This window comes from Ranitomeya variabilis, chromosome 5, assembly GCF_051348905.1.
Source record: "Ranitomeya variabilis isolate aRanVar5 chromosome 5, aRanVar5.hap1, whole genome shotgun sequence".
Taxonomy (NCBI): Eukaryota; Metazoa; Chordata; class Amphibia; order Anura; family Dendrobatidae; genus Ranitomeya; species Ranitomeya variabilis.
Genome location: NC_135236.1, coordinates 63,936,041 through 63,958,473, shown reverse-complemented (window position 1 = coordinate 63,958,473; position 22,433 = coordinate 63,936,041). Strand labels below are relative to the sequence as shown.

Sequence of the window (22,433 nt, the reverse complement as noted above, 5' to 3'; positions counted from 1 at the left end):
GACCCCAGAGCAGGGTTCAGTACTGATATGGATGCCGGAGCACGGTACAGCACTGATGTGGACACCGGAGCAGGGTTCAGCACCGATGTGGACACCGGAGCAGGGTTCAGCACCGATGTGGATGTCGTTGGATGCTGGGGCAGGGTCTAGCACTGACGTGGACGCCGGAGTAGGGTTCAGCACCAATATGCATATCGTTGCAGGGTCCAGCTCTGATGTGGATGACGGAGCTGTTGTGAAGTGTACACCATACACAAGCCATGGTCAGGGTAGCGCTTTCTCTGGACATGTTTTTCTAGCCCTGGACATCTACAAGGTTTTTCATTTATTTCATAGACAATGGTCATATTGAAGGGGCCTTGGGGCTCCGAGCAACCAATCAGAATTCAGCTTCCATTTTTGCAGCAAAGTGTAGAACATGAGAGCTGCGATCTGATTAGTTGCTATGGGCATCGAAAACCCTGATGTTTGGGGTCACAGAGCTGCAGCGGGACAGTGCACGGTGTGGGGAAGGAATGTGTCCTCTGTGGGGCGGCTCGTAGGGGGCAGGGCAGGCGGCAATAATGGAATTTACACCGCCGGCCCCCTGCAGCCCCCATTGTAACCCGAGTGTGAGATACGGACGCGAGTGCGCCCCCTGCTGAGAGCCCGCCTCCCAGCGTGCAACAGGCGGACAAGATACAGGACAGGGCGGAGGAGAGCGCGGCAGTGAGTGCGGTGCTGTACTGACACCGGGACCACAGCGCCGGGCACAGAGCACAAAGCACACTGCACAGCGCCGGGCACAGAGCACAAAGCACACTGCACAGCGCCGGGCACAGAGCACAAAGCACACTGCACAGCGCCGGGCACAGAGCACAAAGCACACTGCACAGCGCCGGGCACAGAGCACAAAGCACACTGCACAGCGCCGGGCACAGAGCACAAAGCACACTGCACAGAGCCGGGCACACAGCACACAGCACACTGCATTACTCCGCTACTCCTGGGACAGTGCTGAGTGATCACAGCGCAGCTGCCAATGTTCGGTGAGTGCCCGCTGTAATGTCATCTGTGTTATAGCTCTGTCCTGTCTGTGTGAGAAGCGTCCGAGCAGCAAATGCACCACAGCCTGCACCAGCGGGAGATGGAGGAATGTACCAGAGGAGCGGCCAGTGTATCATTTATCTGTCATCTATCTATCATCTATTATCTATCTATCTATCTATCTATCTATCTATCTATCTATCTATCTATCTATCTATCTATCTATCTATCTATTATCTATTATGTTTTCTATCTATCTATTATCTATCTATTATCTACTGTATTATCTATTTATTCATCCATCTATTATCTATCTATCTATCTATCTATCTATCTATCTATCTATCTATCTATCTATCTATTATCTGTCTATTATCAATCATCTATCTATCTATTATCTATTTATCTAACTAATATCTTTCTATGTATCTATTATCTATCTATCTATCTATCTATCTATCTATCTATCTATCTATCTATTATCTGTCTATTATCAATCATCTATCTATCTATTATCTATTTATCTAACTAATATCTTTCTATGTATCTATTATCTATCTATCTATCTATCTATCTATCTATCTATCTACAGTATCTATTTTTTATCTTATCTATTTATTTCTATCATCTATCCAATTCAATGAAACTTTATTGGCAAGACTTAATACACTTTAGTTTTGCCAAAGCAAGTGTACTGTAGGGAATAGGGACTGTGGGGATGTTGGGTGGGGACTGTAGGAACCGTGGGTGGGCCACATAAAGGGTGGGGGCTATGGAAGTCCATAGCATATTACAGCTTCTTTCACGCAGCCTATGGCATGTGCTCACGTACTGCGCTGCTCTCCCCCCTGTGCTCACGTACTGCGCTGCTCTCTCCTCAGCGCTCACGTACTGCGCTGCTCTCTCCCCCGCGCTCACGTACTGCGCTGCTCTCTCCTCAGCGCTCACGTACTGCTCTGCTCTCTCCCCCCACACTCACGTACTGTGCTGCTCTCTCCCCTGCTCTCACATACTGCACTGCTTTCTCCCCTGCACTCACGTACTTCGCTGCTCTCTCCCCCCACACTCAAGTACTGCGCTGCTCTCTCCCCCCACACTCAAGTACTGCGCTGCTCTCTCCCCTTCACTCACGTACTGCACTGCTCTCTGCCTCGCGCTCACGTGCTGCTCTTCTCTCTCACCTGCGCTCACGTACTGCGCTGCTCTCCCTCGCGCTCACATACTGCTATGCTCTCAACTCTCGCACTCATGTACTGCTCTGCTCTCTCCCCCACACTCATGTACTGCGCTGCTCTCTCCCCTGCGCTCACGTACTGCACTGCTATCTGCCCTGCACTCACGTCATGTGCTGCTCTCTCCCCTGCTCTCACGTACTGCTCTGCTCTCTCCCCCACACTCACGTACTGCGCTGCTCTCTCCCCCGCTCTCACATACTGCACTGCTTTCTCCCCTGCACTCACGTACTTCGCTGCTCTCTCCCCCCACACTCAAGTACTGCGCTGCTCTCTCCCCCCACACTCAAGTACTGCGCTGCTCTCTCCCCTTCACTCACGTACTGCACTGCTCTCTGCCTCGCGCTCACGTGCTGCTCTTCTCTCTCACCTGCGCTCACGTACTGCGCTGCTCTCCCTCGCGCTCACATACTGCTATGCTCTCAACTCTCGCACTCATGTACTGCTCTGCTCTCTCCCCCACACTCATGTACTGCGCTGCTCTCTCCCCTGCGCTCACGTACTGCACTGCTATCTGCCCTGCACTCACGTCATGTGCTGCTCTCTCCCCTGCTCTCACGTACTGCTCTGCTCTCTCCCCCACACTCACGTACTGCGCTGCTCTCTCCCCCGCTCTCACGTACTGTGCTGCTCTCTCCCCTGCGCTCACGTACTGTGCTGCTCTCCCCTGTTCTCACGTACTGCTCTGCTCTCTCCCCCGCACTCACGTACTGCACTGCTCTCTCCCCTGTGCTCACGTACTGTGCTGCTCTCTCCCCTGCGCTCACGTACTGCTCTGTTCTCTTCCCCGCACTCACCTACGGCACTGCTCTCTCCCCTGCGCTCACGTACTGCACTGCTCTCTCCCCCGTGCTCACGTACTGCGCTGCTCTCTCCCCCGCTCTCACGTACTGCGCTGCTCTCTCCCCTGCGCTCACGTACTGCGCTGCTCTCTCCCCATGCGCTCAAGTACTGCGCTGCTCTCTCCCCCGTGCTCACGTACTGCGCTGCTCTCTCCCCCACGCTCACGTACGGCACTGCTCTCTCCTCAACGCTCACGTACTGCTCTGCTCTCCCCCCCCCGCGCTCACGTACTGCGCTGCTCTCTCCCCCGCTCTCACGTACTGCGCTGCTCTCTCCCCTGCGCTCACGTACTGCGCTGCTCTCTCCCCATGCGCTCAAGTACTGCGCTGCTCTCTCCCCCGTGCTCACGTACTTCGATGCTCTCTCCCCCGCGCTCACGTACTGCGCTGCTCTCTCCCCCGCGCTCCCAATCTGCACTGCTGTGTCCCACACACTCATGTACTGCGCTGCTTAAACCCCCCATCCCCCCCAACTCTCTTCTTCCCCCATCAGGATAAATATTTTCTCTAAGGCCGGAGACACACTGGTGCGAGATACGGCCGAGTCTCGCTGGTTAAAAGCAAGCTGTGGCACCGGCACTCCAGAGTGGAGCGTGCGGCTCCATGTATTGCTATGCAGCTGCACGCTCCGCTCCGGAGTGCAGGTGCCACAGCTTGCTTTTAACCAGCGAGACTCGGCCGTATCTCGCACCAGTGTGTCTCCGGCCTAACTCCTTCATGGATCTGAAATTCAGGAAGAGATCATAGAGTCCCCGACCTACTGTCTCCTTCCCCATAATCCTGTAGAATGTAAGCCCGCAAGGGCAGGGTCCTCTCCCCTCTGTACCAGTCTGCCTTTGTTAGTTTGTCTTCTGTAAATGATAGTTGTATTTTGATGTAACCCCTTCTCATGTACAGCACCATGGAATCAATAGTGCTATATAAATAATAAAAATAAGTGAGTGTCCCTCACTGCTGAGTATTTGGTGCAGTGTAGCAGGAGGTGGGTCTGATCCTCTAGGTCACAGTGTGGGCACAGGCTGTCTTCCCTGGGCTTGTAAGTCTGTGCCAGCCGGACTCGATGGCCAGATTGTGTACTTACTCTACCGGCTCAGGATCTGGTGGTCTCTGGGGTCTGCGAGTTTCTCCAGATATGGGGCCAGTCTGTAGTCTCTCTGTAGTTTCCGGTACATGATCAGTTTCTCTAAGGGTACCGTCACACATTGAAATTTTCATCGCTGCGACGGCACGATTCGTGACGTCGCAGCGTCGTATGATCATCGCTCCAGCGTCGTAGACTGCGGTCACACATTGCAATCACGGCGCTGGAGCGATGCCGAAGTCCCCGGGTAACCAGGGTAAACATCGGGTAACTAAGCGCAGGGCCGCGCTTAGTAACCCGATGTTTACCCTGGTTACCAGCGTAAACGTAAAAAAACAAACAGTACATACTCACCCGTCGGTGTCCTTCAGGTCCCTTGCCGTCTGCTTCCTGCTCTGAGTGCAGCCGTACAGTGAGAGCAGATCGCAGCACCGCTGCGCTCTGCTCTCACTTTCCGGCCGGCACTCAGAGCAGGAAGCAGACGGCAAGGGACCTGAAGGACACCGACGGGTGAGTATGTACGGTTTGTTTTTTTACGTTTACGCTTGTAACCAGGGTAAACATCGGGTTACTAAGCGCGGCCCTGCGCTTAGTTACCCGATGTTTACCCTGGTTACAAGCGAAGACATCGCTGGATCGCTGTCACACACAACGATCCAGCGATGTCAGCGGGTGATCAAGCGACGAAAGAAAGTTCCAAACGATCTGCTACGACGTACGATTCTCAGCAGGGTGTCTGATCGCAGCAGCGTGTCAGACACAGCGATATCGTAACGATATCGCTAGAACGTCACGAATCGTAACGTCGTAGCGATGGAAATTTCAATGTGTGACGGTACCCTAAGGGGATGATATCGTTCCTCCGGTCACTGACATACCTCTCCTGGTCCTTGTTTACCATCTTCCTGATTCTGACTTTTGTCAGGCTGCTGTGATTGGTGTTTTGGTCCAGTTGGGTTTGGGTGAGCTGTTCCTGGGGTCCTGGTTCATGAGGACCACCTACATGTAGCAGGGCTTTATGGTGATGGGAGTTTGGATTGCTACTATGTAGGTGAGCCTGGAATGACAGCGCCCTGCTAAGTGTAGAGTGACTCTGCCCAGCTCAGCCACTGTTGGTGGTGCTCCAATGGACCTGGAGAAGGTGCTCACAGAATTCCAGGTGGAATATTTCTGTTGGGCTGGAGTCCCACTTTGACCAGTCTGGGTATGTGTGAGGGCCCCAGACTTTGCCGTCATAAAGGAGGATTGTAGCGATGATGGCATTGAAGATTTTTAGCCAGACTCCCACTGGAGGCTTGAGATGGTAGAGTTTCCTTTAGATGGCATAGAAAGTTTTGCAGGCCGCCTTGTCCTTCAGGGTCTATATTGCTTCTTTGAAGCTCAATGACTGGTGAATTTCCAGGCCCAAGTAGGTGTATTTCTCCATTCCTGTAAGTATGTAGTTGTTTAGCACAACTGAAGAGTGCTGGTCCAAGCTGGTGTTTCACCTGTGGAACATCATGATGTTGGTTTTCTTTTTGTTGATGGGTAATGTCCAAGGTAGGCTGCACTTCTCCAAGAAGTCTTGGAGAACTTCTCCAAGAGGTCTTGGAGACCTTTCTTGTTTGGTGTCATCAGCAATAAGTCATCTGCATGCAGCAAGACTTTCACCTTGGTAAAGGTACCGTCACACTCAGCGACGCTGCAGCGATATAGACAACGAGCCGATCGCTGGAGCGTCACTGTTTAGGTCGCTGTAGAGACGTCAAACACACCAACTCCAGAACGATGCAGGAGCGATCCAGTGACGTAACGGCGACTCACTTATCGTTCTCGCTGGTTGTTAGCTCCATGTAAAACGTTGCTGGCATCGTTGATTTTGATGTCAAACATGACGATACACGCCGCCCTGACGACGAAATAAAGTTCTGGACTTCTAGCTCCGACCAGGGATGGCACAGCGGGATCCAGATCGCTGCTGCGTGTCAAACACAACGAGATCGCTATCCAGGACGCTGCAACGTCACAGATCGTTGTCTTTCTCATTGCAAAGTTGCTGAGTGTGAAGGTACCTTAAGACTCGGTGCTGCGGAGGATTCTAGGGAGGTGGCCAGCTCATTGCTGTTAATGTTGAAGAGCATTGGACTTAAGGTACCTTCACACGAAGCGACGCTGCAGCGATAGCGACAACGATGCCGATCGCTGCAGCGTCGCTGTTTGATCGCTGGGGAGCTGTCACACAGACCGCTCTCCAGCGTCCAACGATGCCGAGGTCCCCGGATAACCAGGGTAAACATCGGGTTGCTAAGCGCAGGGCCGCACATAGTAACCCGATGTTTCCCCTGGTTACCAGCGTAAAAGTAAAAAAAACAAACAGTACATACTCACCTGCGCGTCCCCCAGCGTCTGCTTCCTGACACTGACTGAGCTCCGGCCCTAACAGCACAGCGGTGACGTCACCGCTGTGCTTTCACTTTCACTTTAGGGCCGGCGCTCAGTAAGTGTCAGGAAGCAGACGCTGGGGGACGCGCAGGTGAGTATGTACTGTTTTTTTTTTTTACTTTTACGCTGGTAACCAGGGTAAACATCGGGTTACTAAGCGCGGCCCTGCGCTTGGTAACCCGATGTTTACCCTGGTTACCAGTGTAAAACATCGCTGGTATAGTTGCTTTTGCTTTCAAACACAACGATACACGGCGATCGGACGACCAAATAAAGTTCTGGACTTTATTCAGCGACCAGCGACATCACAGCAGGATCCTGATCGCTGCTGCATGTCAAACTAAACGATATCGCTAGCCAGGACGCTGCAACGTCACGGATCGCTAGCGATATCGTTACAAAGTCGTTTCGTGTGAAGGTACCTTTAGGCTTCAGCCCTGTCTGACTCAGCGGCTCTGCTGGAAATAAGCCGTTTTGTAGGAACTATGGATGGGGCACATTCAGGGTGGGGGCAATGGAGGGCCATGGTATATCCTATGTCATGTGCTCACATATAGATATATACATACCGTAGATAGATTATGTAATATGATGATGGAGGGTAGGAGATCACAGTTGTGTGGTCACAATGTTTGCTCGGGTGACATTGGTTGCTCTTCCACCTTTGGACATTTAACGCCTTTGTAACTATGTGAGGTCATGGCAAGGTTTGCTGGTGACCTCTCGCCCTTCTGTAGCAGGATGCCGCGCTCCCCGCTTTTCTCCTTGGTATCCAAGTATAACACTGTGTGTTTTCCTTCATTGGGGGGCCGGGGCGTTTCTCTAGGATTTGTGCTGTGATCTGGAATTCTTGTTTTCCTCTTGGAAGAGGACATTGTGGTCTTTGGCCCTGTAGTCCATGAGCCAAGAACCAAATTTGACGATATCGGTACCAAGCGGAGTGACTAATTCTCTTTGGTATTTTTAGGTAGATGCATGTCTGTAGTTTATTTTTTGATATGATAGCCCTTACATATACGTAGCTTATTAACCCCTTCAGCCCTAGGCCTATTTGTACCCAAGTGCCTAAGCCAATCTGACCTGTGCCACTTCATGGGCTAATAACTTTGGAACGCTTTCACCTATCCAAGCCATTCTGAGATTGTTTTCTCGTGACATATTGTACTTCACGTCAGTGCTAAATGGGAGTCAATATATTTTACCTTTCTATATAAAAAAATGCTAAATATTCGGAAATTTTGGAAAAATCGGCAATTTTTTAACTTTGAAATTCTCTGCTTTTTACAAAAATACTGATACCCCCCATAATAGTTATTAATTTACACTCCCCACATGTTTACTTCATATTGGCATCATTTTGAAAATGAAACCTTATTGTTTTACGACGTAATAGGGCTTATAGTTTTATGCGCAATTTTTCACATTTACAGCAAAACCCACTTTTCAAAGGACCAAGTCACTTCTGAAGTCACTTTAAGGGGCTTACATAACAGAAACCACCCATAAATTACCCCATTTTGCAAACTACACCCCTCAAGCTGTTCAAAACTCATTTTTAAAAACTGTTAACCCTTTAGGTGTTCCACAGGAATTTTAGCATGAGCCAAGAACCAAATATGACGATATCGGTACCACCCGGAGTGACTAGATGTAGTATTTGTAACAAAATTTAATCCAAGTTATGTAAATACACACTGAACATGTCATGTGCATATATATATATATATATATATATATATATATATATATATATATATATATATACATATATATATGTTACTCCATAATATCTTCAACATCGGACTCTGAATCTGACTGTTGTTCTACTGGCTCGTCTTCAGTACCCTTGTTCTGGCATGTCTGTAATCTGCACATGTCTGTGCACTTCAGGCCATTGCTGAGGCAAGTACACTGAGGAAGTTCACATGACCGCACACACTTGCAGGACAGTAGCTGTATAATAGCTTCTGGTGCTGGTGCCCCTTGCATCCACTTGACAACAAGCTTTCCGTCGTTATCTATCATCCAACCGCAGTCTGTTGGGTTTGCAACCCATGGCTGGCTCTGCAGACTTCTCCTCCAGATCGCAGCCTGGTAGTTTGCACGCAGTGCATGCATGAAAAGGCAGTCCTGGCAAGGAGGGAGTTGACTTGACTCTACCACTCCACGTCTGGCACAGAACAGCTGATAACGGAGCCTGTTTACCTCAGTTGTTTGGGTAGTTGGCAGGTACATGTGGCAGGTGATTTCCTGTAACTTCTCAAAAAGTTCGGTAGACACTTCCCATGAACGACCAACTTCCTGAAAGGCATCCTGGTATGTCTTGTTCATCTTCAACTGCTTGAGTGTCGTCATCTTCCCACGGCCAGCGAATGCACTGACGGTGTCACAGCCTGTAAATGCATGCATACCAATCAATGAATCACATACGCTGCCTCCCAATGTTCGGCTCAGAGTGGTGATATCCAGGAATCTTGTCCGGTTCTGTGTACCGCATTTCTGGAACAGGTGGGATGGGATTTTGTGGCACATGCCCAGACACAGGACCATGACATCAGTATCCTCCGAAGTGATGATGACCGACTTGTAACCAGATTCTGCTGCATGAAGAGCATGGAGAAGGAGGCGTGTGTCTGCTTCTTCTTGATTTGACTTAAGGTCAGCAGCCTCTTCCCACTGTTCTTTGGTGATCTTAAAGCAGAGCTGCTCACATGTGACATACAGCTCCTTCTCCTCAAGCTTCTCCCTGTGGTGTTTCGCCTTCCATTCTTCTACCAGAAACTTTATGAGACTTGCCTTGTTGGAGGAACTACTTAGAAGCTTTTTCCACTGCTGGATGTTGTGCCCATGTTGAATGTTCTTGAAATGGATCCCTGTGCCTTCATATCTGTTGACTCTTTCTGTATCTTTGATGGATGTCTCCTTGTAGACGTCAAAGACAATATCAATGCGCTTGCTCTTAGCACCCTCATGGATAGCGCGACTCATTGCTGTGCCTGCTAGCTGGCCAAATGTTGCATTGTTTCCCTTCAGTTTCTGAACCAGGCTCATCCCATCAATGATGGTTGCAGAGGGCTCGGGGATCACTTCTGCAGGACGAGCATTCCTCTCCAACTCCCTTGCGAGGGCAGCCTTGTTGGTCTTGCGGATAGACCCATCACCATTGGCAAGTGCCCATGGCAATGGACCCAGGGGATGAGTCAAGACATCACTCATTTGTAGCTTTCTGTTCTCAGCTACAAGTATCATCTGGCCAAATAGGTTTCTGTCAGCCTTCAAAATTACCTCCTTGCCAAGACCTTGTCTGCGTGTCTTCATTTGGATGTTAGAGAACGTTTTAAGTTTGTTCTTCGTCATCTTGTCATGAAACAATGTAGTTGGCTTATCGGTACCCAAACGCTCATCCTTGAATGTTTGATATGCATCCTCTCCTATACTGTATGCCCCTTGAAGGTCTTTGGCTACATCTGGTGGTGCTACAGTCGCTGTTGACAAACTGATAAGTTCACCATTATGCTCTTTGTTGAAGGGGTTCACCCAACCTGTCTCCAGCAGTTGAACGAAAGATTGGACATCGGCTTCATCTCTTCTAATCCTAGACACCTGTAGGTCTGAATGGCTGAAGTCAGTATATTGTTGGCCTACCAGGGCCCTCAGCTGCCTCAAGTACATACTGCGGTACTCTGATGTCAGGTAGAACCTGGAAACAGCTCCAACTTTGAGGCTGAAGCCTTTTGTGCCCCCTGGTGTCTGGGTGTCTTTGTTGATTGTCTCTTCAATGGTCTGGTCCACAGGAATTCGTCCAAAAGGATTCTTGCTACCGATCTGGACCGAAAAGCCACCTTGCATGAAGTATTCATGGACCTCTGGGTGTTCTATGGGCAGCCGAGACATTGTGGCATAGTAATAGGTTAGGTATCGGGCATAGTTGACCTTGTCATAGGCAAAACACCATGGTATCATCTGTCGGATTGCTCCTAGGTGAAGCATCCAGTTGCCTTCTCTTGAAGCTCGAACCAGGGCCAGCATGGTCTCGACCATGTCCAAGTATGACATCCAGAATGCTGAGAGTTGTTCATTTCTGAGGGTCTCAAGATAAACTTGAAAGAGCTTCAGGGTAAGTGTGCAAGATTCATTATCCAAGAGCTTTTCGAAGGATCCCTGCGACACACTGATGCGAAAGTTTGTGATGTTCTTCAGTGTTTCATCCAGATGGTGAAGGTCCCTTGCATGGTTTTCTTCTAGCCATGGAAGGAAGTTTTTCCATGCAAGCCTCATAAGTGCTTCATAGACCAGCTTGTGTAGTCTCACTGCTCTGTTGTACCTCCGGCCGTCCATCACTCCAGACACTGATCCTTCAGCGATTACACCGGATTCAACACACAGATCTCTAAGGCCTGCATCCTGAAATAGGTGTCAGCCTCTACAGAGGGAGATAGGAGCTCTGCAGAGAAGACCGGAGAGTCCTGTTCAGCACAGAACGTGTATGTGTCAGTGTGTGTGCGTGTGTTGGGGCACCTCAGGGTGTCTTCAAATGTGACATAGCCCCCTAGATTTCTTCCAGTAAAATTTGCACTCCAAAAGTCATTTGGCGCTCCTTCCCTTCCGAGGCCTGCCGTTCCCCAATACTGCAGTGTACGACAACATATCGGGTGTTGTTGTGTTCGGGAGAGATTGGTGAACAAATAGTGGGGTGCATTTTTTGCTGGTACACCTCTTAAAAATAAAAAAATGAGCCTAAAATGACACCTTCATGTAAAAAATGCACTTTTTCCATTTTCTCAACCAAGTGTTTCCAACTACTGTGAAACACTGGTTGGGTCAAAGTGGTCACTATACCCCCTAAAAGATTCCTTGGGGGTGTAGTTTCCAAAATAGGGTCACTTTTTGGGGTTTCCACTGTGGGGGTACCTCAGGCAGCCTTCAAATGTGACATGGCCCCCTAGATTTCTTCCAGTGAATCCGCCACCCAAAAACCACATAGCGCTCCTTCCGTGTTGAGCTGTGCTGTGTGCCCATACTTTAGTTTACGAGTACATGTGGGGTGTTTCTATAAACTGCAGAATTAGGGTAACCAAGTTTGGGTTTGCCGTTAACCCTTGCTAGGTTGCAGGTAAAATTGGATTACAATGTAATATCTGGAAAAAAAATGAAATTTTGAAATTTCGCCTTCATTCTGCTAAAATTCCTGTGGAACACCTAAAGGGTTAACAGTTTTTAAAAATGAGTTTTGAACAGCTTGAGGGGTGTAGTTTGCAAAATGGGGTAATTTATGGGTGGTTTCTGTTATGTAAGCCCCTTAAAGTGACTTCAGAAGTGACTTGGTCCTTTGAAAAGTGGGTTTTGCTGTAAATGTGAAAAATTGCGCATAAAACTATAAGCCCTATTACGTCGTAAAACAATAAGGTTTCATTTTCAAAATGATGCCAATATGAAGTAAACATGTGGGGAGTGTAAATTAATAACTATTATGGGGGGTATCAGTATTTTTGTAAAAAGCAGAGAATTTCAAAGTTAAAAAATTGCCGATTTTTCCAAAATTTCCGAATATTTAGCATTTTTTTATATAGAAAGGTAAAATATATTGACTCCCATTTAGCACTGACGTGAAGTACAATATGTCACGAGAAAACAATCTCAGAATGGCTTGGATAGGTGAAAGCGTTCCAAAGTTATTAGCCCATGAAGTGGCACAGGTCAGATTGGCTTAGGCACTTGGGTACAAATAGGCCTAGGGCTGAAGGGGTTAATAAGCTACGTATATGTAAGGGCTATCATATCAAAAAATAAACTACAGACATGCATCTACCTAAAAATACCAAAGAAAATTAGTCACTCCGGGTGGTACCGATATCTGGCCCGGCTCATGGACTACTGGATGATTTTCTTTTATCGGAGCCACCCGCATCTAAAGAATGAGCAGATCCTTATCATTATGCAGGGGGTCAGGCCATGATGGGGGCGCCCCGTGCCATGTACATGGATTCCTGAATTTAGAGGCACAGGAGGATCTAGCTTAGTAGAAAATGCCTGACATCTGTGGGGAGGACTCACACGCTATCTAGGAGCCCATGGTTTCAGAAGGTGCCTCATGTTCCCGCTTCCTGAATTTAATAATGTGTCATCCACACACTAGCTTTAATGATGGTTTGGTACTGTAATGGTTTGTGAAGCATTCTGACTCAGAATCACTTAGTTTTCAATACCCCTGCTTGCTGTCAGTGACTTAGGCTACTTTCACACTAGCGTCGTGCACTGCACGTCGCAATGCGTCGTTGTGGAGAAAAAAATGCATCCTGCAAAGTTGTCTGCAGGATGCGTTTTTTCCCCATAGACTAACATTACCGACGCATTGCGATGCAGTGCCACACGTTGCAACCGTCGTGCAACGGTTGCGTCGTGTTTTGGCGCACCGCCGCCACAAAAAAAGTTACATGTAACTTTTGTGCGTCGGGACTGCCATTTTCTACCGCGCATGCGCGGCCGAAACTCCGCCCCCTCCTCCCCGTACCTTACAATGGGGCAGCGGAAGCGTCGTAAGACTGCTTCCACTGCCAACTTCGGGCATTTTCTTCACAGTATGCGTCGGTACGTCGAGCCGACGCTAGTGTGAAAGCAGCCTTAAATCACTTGTTGTTCTCGTCTAGAGGCTGAGAAGGACGCGTGTGTGTTTATCTTGGTATCTGTGTTATATGTATGTACAGTCATATGAAAAAGTTTGGGCACCCCTATTAATCTTAAGCTTAATGTTTTATAAAAATTGTTTTTGTTGCAACAGCTATTTCAGTTTCATATATCTAATAACTGTTGGACACAGTAATTTTTCTGCCTTGAAATGCGGCTTATTGTACTAACAGAAAATGTGCAATCTGCATTCAAACAAAAGTTGACAGGTGCATAAGTATGGGCACCCTTATCATTTTCTTGTTTTAAATACTCCTACCTACTTTTTACTGACTTACTAAAGCAGTTTGTTTGGTTTTGTAACCTCATTGAGCTTTGAACTTCATAGCTAGGTGTATGCAATCATGAGAAAAGCTACTTAAAGTGGCCACTTGCAAGTTGTTCTCCTGTTTGAATCTCCTCTGAAGAGTGGCATCATGGGCTCCTCAAAACAACTGTCAAATGATCTGAAAACAAAGATTATTCAACATAGTTGTTCAGAGGAAGGATACAAAAAGCTGTCTCAGAGATTTAACCTGTCAATTTCCACTGTGAGGAACATAGTAAGGAAATGGAAGAACACAGATACAGTTCTTGTTAAGGCCAGAAGTGGCAGGCCAAGAAAAACATCAGAAAGGCAGAGAAGAAGAATGGTGAGATCAATCAAGGACAATCCTCAGACCATCTCCAGAGAGCTGCAGCATCAACTTGCTGCAGATGGTGTCACTGTGCATCGGTCAACTATACAACACACTGTGTTTTTTTGCCGCCATGCATACCGCCTTTTTGTATTACCAAACAACTCAATCTTGGTTTCATGAGTCCACAGGACCTTCTTCCAAATAGAAATTGGCTTCTCCAAATGTGCTTTTGCATACCTCAGCCGACTCTGTTTGTGGCGTGCTTGCAGAAACGGCTTCTTTCGCATCACTCTCCCATACAGCTTCTCCTTGTGCAAAGTGCGTTGTATAGTTGACTGATGCACAATTACACCATCTGCAGCAAGTTGATGCTGCAGCTCTCTGGAGATGGTCTGAGGATTGTCCTTGACTGATCTCACATTCTTCTTCTCTGCCTTTCTGATGTTTTTCTTGGCCTGCCACTTCTGGCCTTAACAAGAACTCTACCTGTGTTCTTCCATTTCCTTACTATGTTCCTCACAGTGGAAATTGACAGGTTAAACCTCTGAGACAGCTTCTTGTATCCTTCCCCTGAACAACTATGTTGAATAACCTTTGTTTTCAGATCATTTGACAGTTGTTTTGAGGAGCCCATGATGCCACTCTTCAGAGGAGATTCAAACAGGAGAACAACTTGCAAGTGGCCACTTTAAGTAGCTTTTCTCATGATTGCATACACCTAGCTAAGAAGTTCAAAGCTCAATGAGGTTACAAAACCAAAAAAAGTGCTTTAGTAAGTCAGTAAAAAGTAGGTAGGAGTATTTAAAACAAGAAAATGATAAGGGTGCCCATACTTATGCACCTGTCAACTTTTGTTTGAATGCAGATTGCACATTTTCTGTTAGTACAATAAACCTCATTTCAAGGCAGAAACATTACTGTGTCCAACAGTTATTAGATATATGAAACTGAAATAGCTGTTGCAAAAAAAAACAATTTTTATAAAACATTAAGCTTAAGATTAATAGGGGTGCCCAAACTTTTTCATATGACTGTATGCGTGTAGTGTACGTGTATTCAGTGGTGATTATATATATGTGTTCAGGATTGTATGTATATATGTATCAGTGTTTTTATCTGTGTATCTATCTACAGTTGCAATCAGAGTTAGCCACCCCTTCATGACAAGCGTCATTAATACTTTCAGGTCACTAATAATTTTGGGTTTTTGGGCTGATACCTCCTTTACATCCCACCAAAGATTTTTAATGGGGTTCAAATCAGGCAACTGTGAGGACCACTCCAGAATCTTCTTTTGTGGACTGATTTTGCTTAGGATCATTGTCCTGTTGGAAAGTCCAATGACGCCCAACCTTCAGCTTCCTCACAGAAGACATGACTTTTTTTTGTCCTAAGATTTCCTGATACTTGATTGACTTCGTCTTGTCCTCCACGCTGCAGATTTCCAGTGCCAGAGGAAGCGAAGTCTCTACAATGCATCTCAAAGGCACAACCATGCTTCACTGTAGGCATCACTGAGTCATAGCCATGCAACCATCACTAAGCCACCGCCATGGTTCAGTGTAGGCATCACTGAGCTACCGCCCTGCTTCATTCTAGGCATCACTAAGCCACTGCAATGCTTTACTGAAGGCATTACTGAGCCATCACCATGCTTCACTGTATGCATCACTGAGCCACTGCCATGCTTCACTGTAGACATCACTGAACCACAACCATGATCCAGTGTAGGCATCACTGAGCCACAGCCATGATTCACTGCATCAATGAGCCACCTCCATGCTTCACTGTAGGCAGGACCGAGCCACCACCATGATTCACTGCAGCTATCACTGAGCCACCACCATGCTTCACTGGAACCATCACCAAGTCACCGTCATGCTTCACTGTACCCACCACTGAGCCTTCTTGCTTTAATGTAGTCATTACTACTCACTGAGCCACCTTCTTGATCCGTTGTAGGCATCACCAAGCCACCACCATGCTTCATTTCAGTCATCACTGAACCACCGCCATGCTTCACAGCAATCATCACTGAACCACTGCCATGCTTCACTGCAACTATCACTGAACCACCGCCATACTTCACTGCAACCATCACTTAACCACCGCCATGCTTTACTGCAGCCATCACTGAAACACAACCATACTTCACTGCAACCATCACTGAACCTCCACCATGCTTCACTTCAACCATCACCAAGCTACCTCCATGCTTCACTGCAACCATCACTGAACAACTGCCATACTTCACTACAACCATCGCTGAACCACTGCCATTCTTCACTGTAACTATCTCTGAACCACTGCCATGCTTCACTGCAACAATCACCGAGTTACCACCATGCTTCACTGCAGCCATCGCCATGCCACTGCCATTAATCACAGCAACCATCACTGAACCACTGCCATTGTTCACTGCAACCATCACTGAGCCATTGCAATACTTCAGAGCAACCATCACTGAACCACCACCATGCTTCACTGCAGCCATCACTGAACCACTGTCATGCTACACTGCAACCATAACTGAACCATCATCATGCTTCACAGCAACCATCACTGAGCCACAGCCGTGGTTTACTGCAATCATCACTGAGACATTGCCATACTTCACTGCAGTCCACACTGAACCACCACCATGCTTCACAGCACCCATCACTGAGCCACTACCATGCTTCACTGCATCCATCACTGAGCCACTGACATACTTCACTGCAACCATTACTGAACCACTGCTATGCTTCACTGCAACCATCGCTGTACCACTGCCATACTTCAGTGTTTTATTTGTGGTTTTCACAGATTGAATACTTACCCATTACAGCCTATGGTGCTAGCCACATGTCTGTATTTTTCCCGGACCGTATGTCATCAAATATATCAGAGGCGTGTCTTTTTTTTAATCTGAGTCACAAATCAAAATTACCCAGACAAGTCTATGGGTCTGTGAAAATAACATCAGTATGTTGTCCATGTGCCGTCTGTGATTAACATTTAATGGATAGGAGAAGATTGGTAATTTATTCCTTTTTTCTTCCCTTGAAATCACTGAGGGTAAAAAAACTAGTACTCTGACCAAACATGGAAGAAAATCGGATCCAAACTCAGACCGCTTTTTTGCGTAACTGAAAAATCATGTACGCCTGAGAGATGCCTTACTGCAGTGGTCCCTAACTTTCTGACATTATGAGCCACGTTCAGCTCCGAGAGAGGATCGCGAGCCATATTCAGCTCTGCAAGAGGATTGCGAGCAATATTCATCTCAGAATCTCAGACAGAGGGTCGGTAGCCACATTCAGCTCCGAGAGAAGGTAGCGAGCCGCATTCAGCTCCTCCGAGAGAGGATCGCGAGCCGTATTCAGCTCTGCAAGAGGATTGCGAGCAACATTCATCTCAGAGAGAGGTCATTAGCCACATTCAGCTCCACGAGTGGATCGCGAGCCACATTCAGCTCCGCGAGAGGCTTGCGAGCAACATTCATCTCAGAGACAGGGTCGGTAGCCACATTCAGCTTTGACAGAAGGTCGCGAGCCACATTCAGGTCCGCGAGAGGATTGCAAACAACATTCATCTCAGAGAGAGGGTTGGTAGCCACATTCAGCTCCACGAGTGGATCGCGAGCCACATTCAGCTCCGCGAGAGTATTGCGAGCAACATTCTTCTCAGAGAGAGGGTCGGTAGCCACATTCAGCTTTGACAGAAGGTCGCGAGCCACGTTCAGCTCCGCGAGAGGATTGCAAACAACATTCATCTCAGAGAGAGGGTCGGTAGCCACATTCAGCTCCACGAGTGGATCGCAAGCCACATTCAGCTCCGCGAGAGGATTGCGAGCAACATTCTTCTCAGAGAGAGGGTCGGTAGCCACATTCAGCTCCACGAGTGGATCGCGAGCCACATTCAGCTCCGCGAGAGGATTGCGAGCAACATTCTTCTCAGAGAGAGGGTCGGTAGCCACATTCAGCTCTGAAAGAAGGTCGCACCATTGCAGATGTCCTCTCGTGTGTGGGCTTCAATTCAGGGGTTGAATAATTTTCAGATTGCAGTCGTCATTAAAAGTGTCATTTTGTATTGAGTCCTGAGAAACCATTTTTTATATTAGGTGTGTTGAGATATTTTTGTTGGTCTCGTTTCTTTTTTATATTGCAAAGAGCAGAAAGTTTGCACATTTTGGTAATAAACAGAATTTGGAATGGGGGTTGGATAATTTAGATGCATTATTTGTACATGCATGTCCATAGACCTGTGAGACCCCGCACCCCGGGTATACACTGTATACGCTAGTCACCACTGTGAGTCACAGATGTGGTCGATGCGGCCTTTCCTTGGCTTGGGGTCCGTTACGTGATGGTTTGTGGATGTGTCTTGTGTTAGTATAATAACGCTGGATCTTGGCTGTAAATTTCATGACATTGCTCAATAACCAGAGAACACGCTGTATTTCTGCTCGCTCACAATGCCCTGACCAAAACCCAATGACATCAGCGGGGGAGCAGCCAAAAACATATTCTGTCGCCACAATTCCAGAATGCTGACGGGTGGTGGGGGGTTCATGATATCACCTCACAGTGCTGATAAGCGGATCACATTCCTTCATCACAACCTTAATTACTCCAAGAGAATGCCTGGGTGTACAGTCATGCCCTCAGTATAAAAGGAGTGATGATTACTGAGACCACAACCCTTCCTTATGCTCCCTGTGTATTACATACACATGAGCCGCCAAAGCCCCCCATTCACATTAGATAGCTGTCGGCCAAACTATGGTTCAGGCGACAGCTATCTCTCAGTAGAGTGCTCCATGTTCTCTAGGAGAGTGTCACTGCCAGACTTTTCTTTTTTATCTCCCAGAGAACAAAAGGATTGATTGTTAGAAATCCAACGTGAAGGTTCCTTTACTCCCCCGGCAGCCGGCTGAGCGTCATACACATTACACTATCAGCAGATCCTGCCCATATTTGCTGGTTTGGCTGATTTTAGTTCAATGTGCTTGGAGGCCTTATTGGTGCTCAAGCACATTAGAATAAAGTTAATGGAAATGGCCGATTGTTCAGGACTTTGTTTTTTTTCCCGTCTGAAACTATGTATAAGAAAGACATAGCTGAACTAGAGCGGGTGCAGAGAAGAGCGACCAAGGTTATTAGAGGACTGGGGGGTCTGCAATACCAAGATAGGTTATTACACTTGGTGCTGTTTAGTTTGGAAAAACGAAGGCTAAGGGGTGATCTTATGTTAATGTATAAATATATGAGGGGACAGTACAAAGACCTTTCTGATGATCTTTTTAATCATAGACCTGAGACAGGGACAAGGGGGCATCCTCTACGTCTGGAGGAAAGAAGGTTTAAGCATAATAACAGGCGCGGATTCTTTACTGTAAGAGCAGTGAGACTATGGAACTCTCTGCCGTATGATGTTGTAATGAGTGATTCATTACTAAAATTTAAGAGGGGACTGGATGCCTTTCTTGAAAAGTATAATGTTACAGGGTATATACACTAGATTCCTTGATAGGGCGTTGATCCAGGGAACTAGTCTGATTGCCATATGTAAAGTCGGGAAGGAATTTTTTTCCCCAATGTGGAGCTTACTCTTTGCCACATGGTTTTTTTTGCCTTCCTCTGGATCAACATGTTAGGGCATGTTAGGTTAGGCTATGGGTTGAACTAGATGGACTTAAAGTCTTCCTTCAACCTTAATAACTATGTAAACTAGGTTCTTATCAGCAGGTGTCATAGTTGCTTGCTATCTGCTTGTTCTGCCTAGCTCTGATCCCTTCCGGCTTAGAGCTGTCACAGACTGCTACCTACCAGCGATGCTTCTGGTGATGTCACTTTGACAGAGCAGCTCTTTCACTTCTGCTTTGCTCTGTCAACGGAGTGTCACTGCTGTGGTCATGCTGATTGACAGCCGGCTCCCCTCTGCCTACCTGCGGGGAGCAGACAGTCAATCAGTGTGATGTCGGCAGTGACGCCCTGTGAATAGAGCAGAATGGAAGTGAAAGAGCTGCTCTGCTGATTTGAGGTTAAATGAAGCAGGACAATTGCCGCCTCAGCCAGAACATATCGTTGCATGGCAGATGTCACAGGGATACCGCAACAGAGTGGGGTCCAGGAGATATTGGCGTCTAGTTACCCGAACTCCTACGCAGTTTAGAACTGCTTCAGCAAGTGCAAGTTTTCTTTGCTCTAGCATTGCTAGGGTTAATCAGTTCAGTTTATCTCCTGGAGCTCTCCATCATGGATTGCCTGAGCTGTTCTGTGTTGGACACTCCCCTCTGGTATATATGCTCGTCACTGGCATTTGGGAATTGCCAGTGATAGTTCATTCTGCCTGGTTTGGAGTTGGAGCAGTTGTTCTCTTGTTTGGAATTGGCGTTTGGAGAGTTGTTTTGGCGATTTCTGCATTGTGTTTTTTTGCGTGTTCATCCTCATCCTCTCCTATTTAGTTTCACCTACCTTACCGTACCCTGTGTTCCACTCTGTTGTTTGGTGAGTGTGTTTTGTATGACTGCAGTTTTCATTTATCCCTATATGTCTTCCCTTGTCTGTCTGGTTAGTGTAATCCTAAACACTTCGGCCTCACACCATCCTGGGTGGTAAGGGTAAGTCAGGAGCATAGCAAGGCACGTGACTCCGGCATCTCCGGGGTAATCTGGGAGACAGGGATAGACTGGGGCGACCCCCAGTGTGAGGGATAGAGAAGCCCCTGTCCCCGAGAAATCCTGCAAAAGTACCGTGACAGCGGAACAGGCAGGTAGTTAGCAGATACCAGTTGGTAAGTTCTTAGCCTCCAAAGTCCCAAATTACTCCTTTGAGGGTTTTTTCCAACTGGGCAAGTTATCACTTAAGCACAGTATAGGTGATAACTTGCTGATTGCTGGGAGTCTGACTGTTGGGAACCTCACTGAATAGAGCTTTCCCTATTTTCCCCATCACATCTATCCGAGATCGGCAGGTACGGCCGCTTTCATCTACAATGTATGGGGACCTTTAGAATGAAATTGTTATTGTGCATGTGCCCCAGTGCGCACAACTGCTCCAGTCATTGTCGGTAGGACTGCCAGAGATAGCCCCGTATTAACAGAGCAAACGCATGCACTTCAGAGCCTCAAGACCCCCCCAACGATCAGTGGATTGGTGATAACTTGCCTAACTTGGAATAAAGGCCCCCACACATTAGACTTCACATAAGACTTTGATTTCGACAGGATCGGACGACATTCTAATGTATATGATGGCTTCCCTCTCGAGAGAAGGATCTGGTATGTCCGATATCTCCAGGAAATAAGAGGAGTCTCATAGAGAACACGGGAGAGTTCATTTGAATACTCCTGCGTATGGGGAAGTTGGAGGAAAGTAGATGTCGTCCGGCTGACTGCTAGCTATTTTGTATCCAGGGCCTATTATTTAAGAGGTGCTCGCTCCCTGTCGCGCGCCCAGAGATCAGCCAGCAGTCAACACATCTCACATTTGGTGAGATGTCCTGTGAAACTGGTAGCAGGAGGTATGAACTATCATACATACCCCACCTCCTGATCAACGCGGGGTCAAGTGGGCCTAACGAGCGCCAATCACTGTTCTGTATGGGCAGCCTCAGCACTTGCTGTGAGTTGTAGTCTAACAGCTTTAGGTCGGAGTGGCGTGGTTTACTGGTAAAGTACAGTTATTAGAGAAGACACTATCATGGCGGCGGATGTTTTGTGTAGGTGTCTCTATATCGTTGTCTGGGGGAACATCTGCTCTGGATAAGTGTAATGTAAACAGGCTTTCAATGTACAGCATCTGTGGATGTGGATATACAAAGCACACTCATTTCATACCCACCGCAGCTCAGAGCCTCGGGGCTCCTTACCAGTTAACTACTTCCCATACCAGATGAAATTAAAGCACTTGTAAGAAGCAGAACAAAAATAATCCTTCTTTCGAGACCACTTTCAGATGATTATTGGTGGCGTGACTGCAAAACCCAAAATCAAGAGTTCCACTTAGTATTCAAATTATAGGTTTGTGCCCAAAGCCTGCGGGCAGCTATATGGGGATCTGTAGAGCGCCGTATAACAAGAGGGTCTGGGACCCCTACAGTTCTGGGGATACATCTCTGGAAAAGTGCTTAGTAAAATGATCGTAAAGGACGAGAAAAACATGGATGCTTTCGATCAGAAACAACGGAGCTGATCTGTCTACAGGTTGGGTCTGCTGTTACAGATTAACTCCTGCAATGCCATACATGGCATGTGAACGCTAGTGGTCCTACTTCAGTCAAATCAAAGTGGGGGGAGGCTCCTGCTGCAGCCAGTTGTTAGGAAGGCATGTTTGAACTCCTAGGACACATATGGTGGCTCATACACTGTTGGCCAAACCGCCATTTTAGCCGAGAGCTATCTCTCCCACCATATACTGGATTGGCTGAGTGCTCTGGTGTTTTCAATAGGAAGAGGGAAGAAAGCCATTACTAGATACCTCAGGCGGCAGCTTATTAAAGAGGTTGTCTACTACTTTAACATTGATTCTTAAGCCATCGATGT

The 22,433-nt window shown here is 47.4% G+C and overlaps 1 protein-coding gene across 1 annotated transcript in view; it reads left to right on the top strand.

The window, feature by feature from the left end:
* The first annotated feature begins 871 nt into the window (after positions 1 to 871).
* Positions 872 to 22,433, top strand: part of LPAR2 (lysophosphatidic acid receptor 2) — a 57,617-nt gene continuing 36,055 nt past the window's right edge. Inside the window, exon 1 of the mRNA XM_077262096.1 lies at positions 872 to 1,028. Coding sequence (XP_077118211.1) covers positions 1,022 to 1,028 — 7 coding nt within the window. The 5' untranslated portion in view covers positions 872 to 1,021. The remainder of the gene's footprint in view (positions 1,029 to 22,433) is intronic.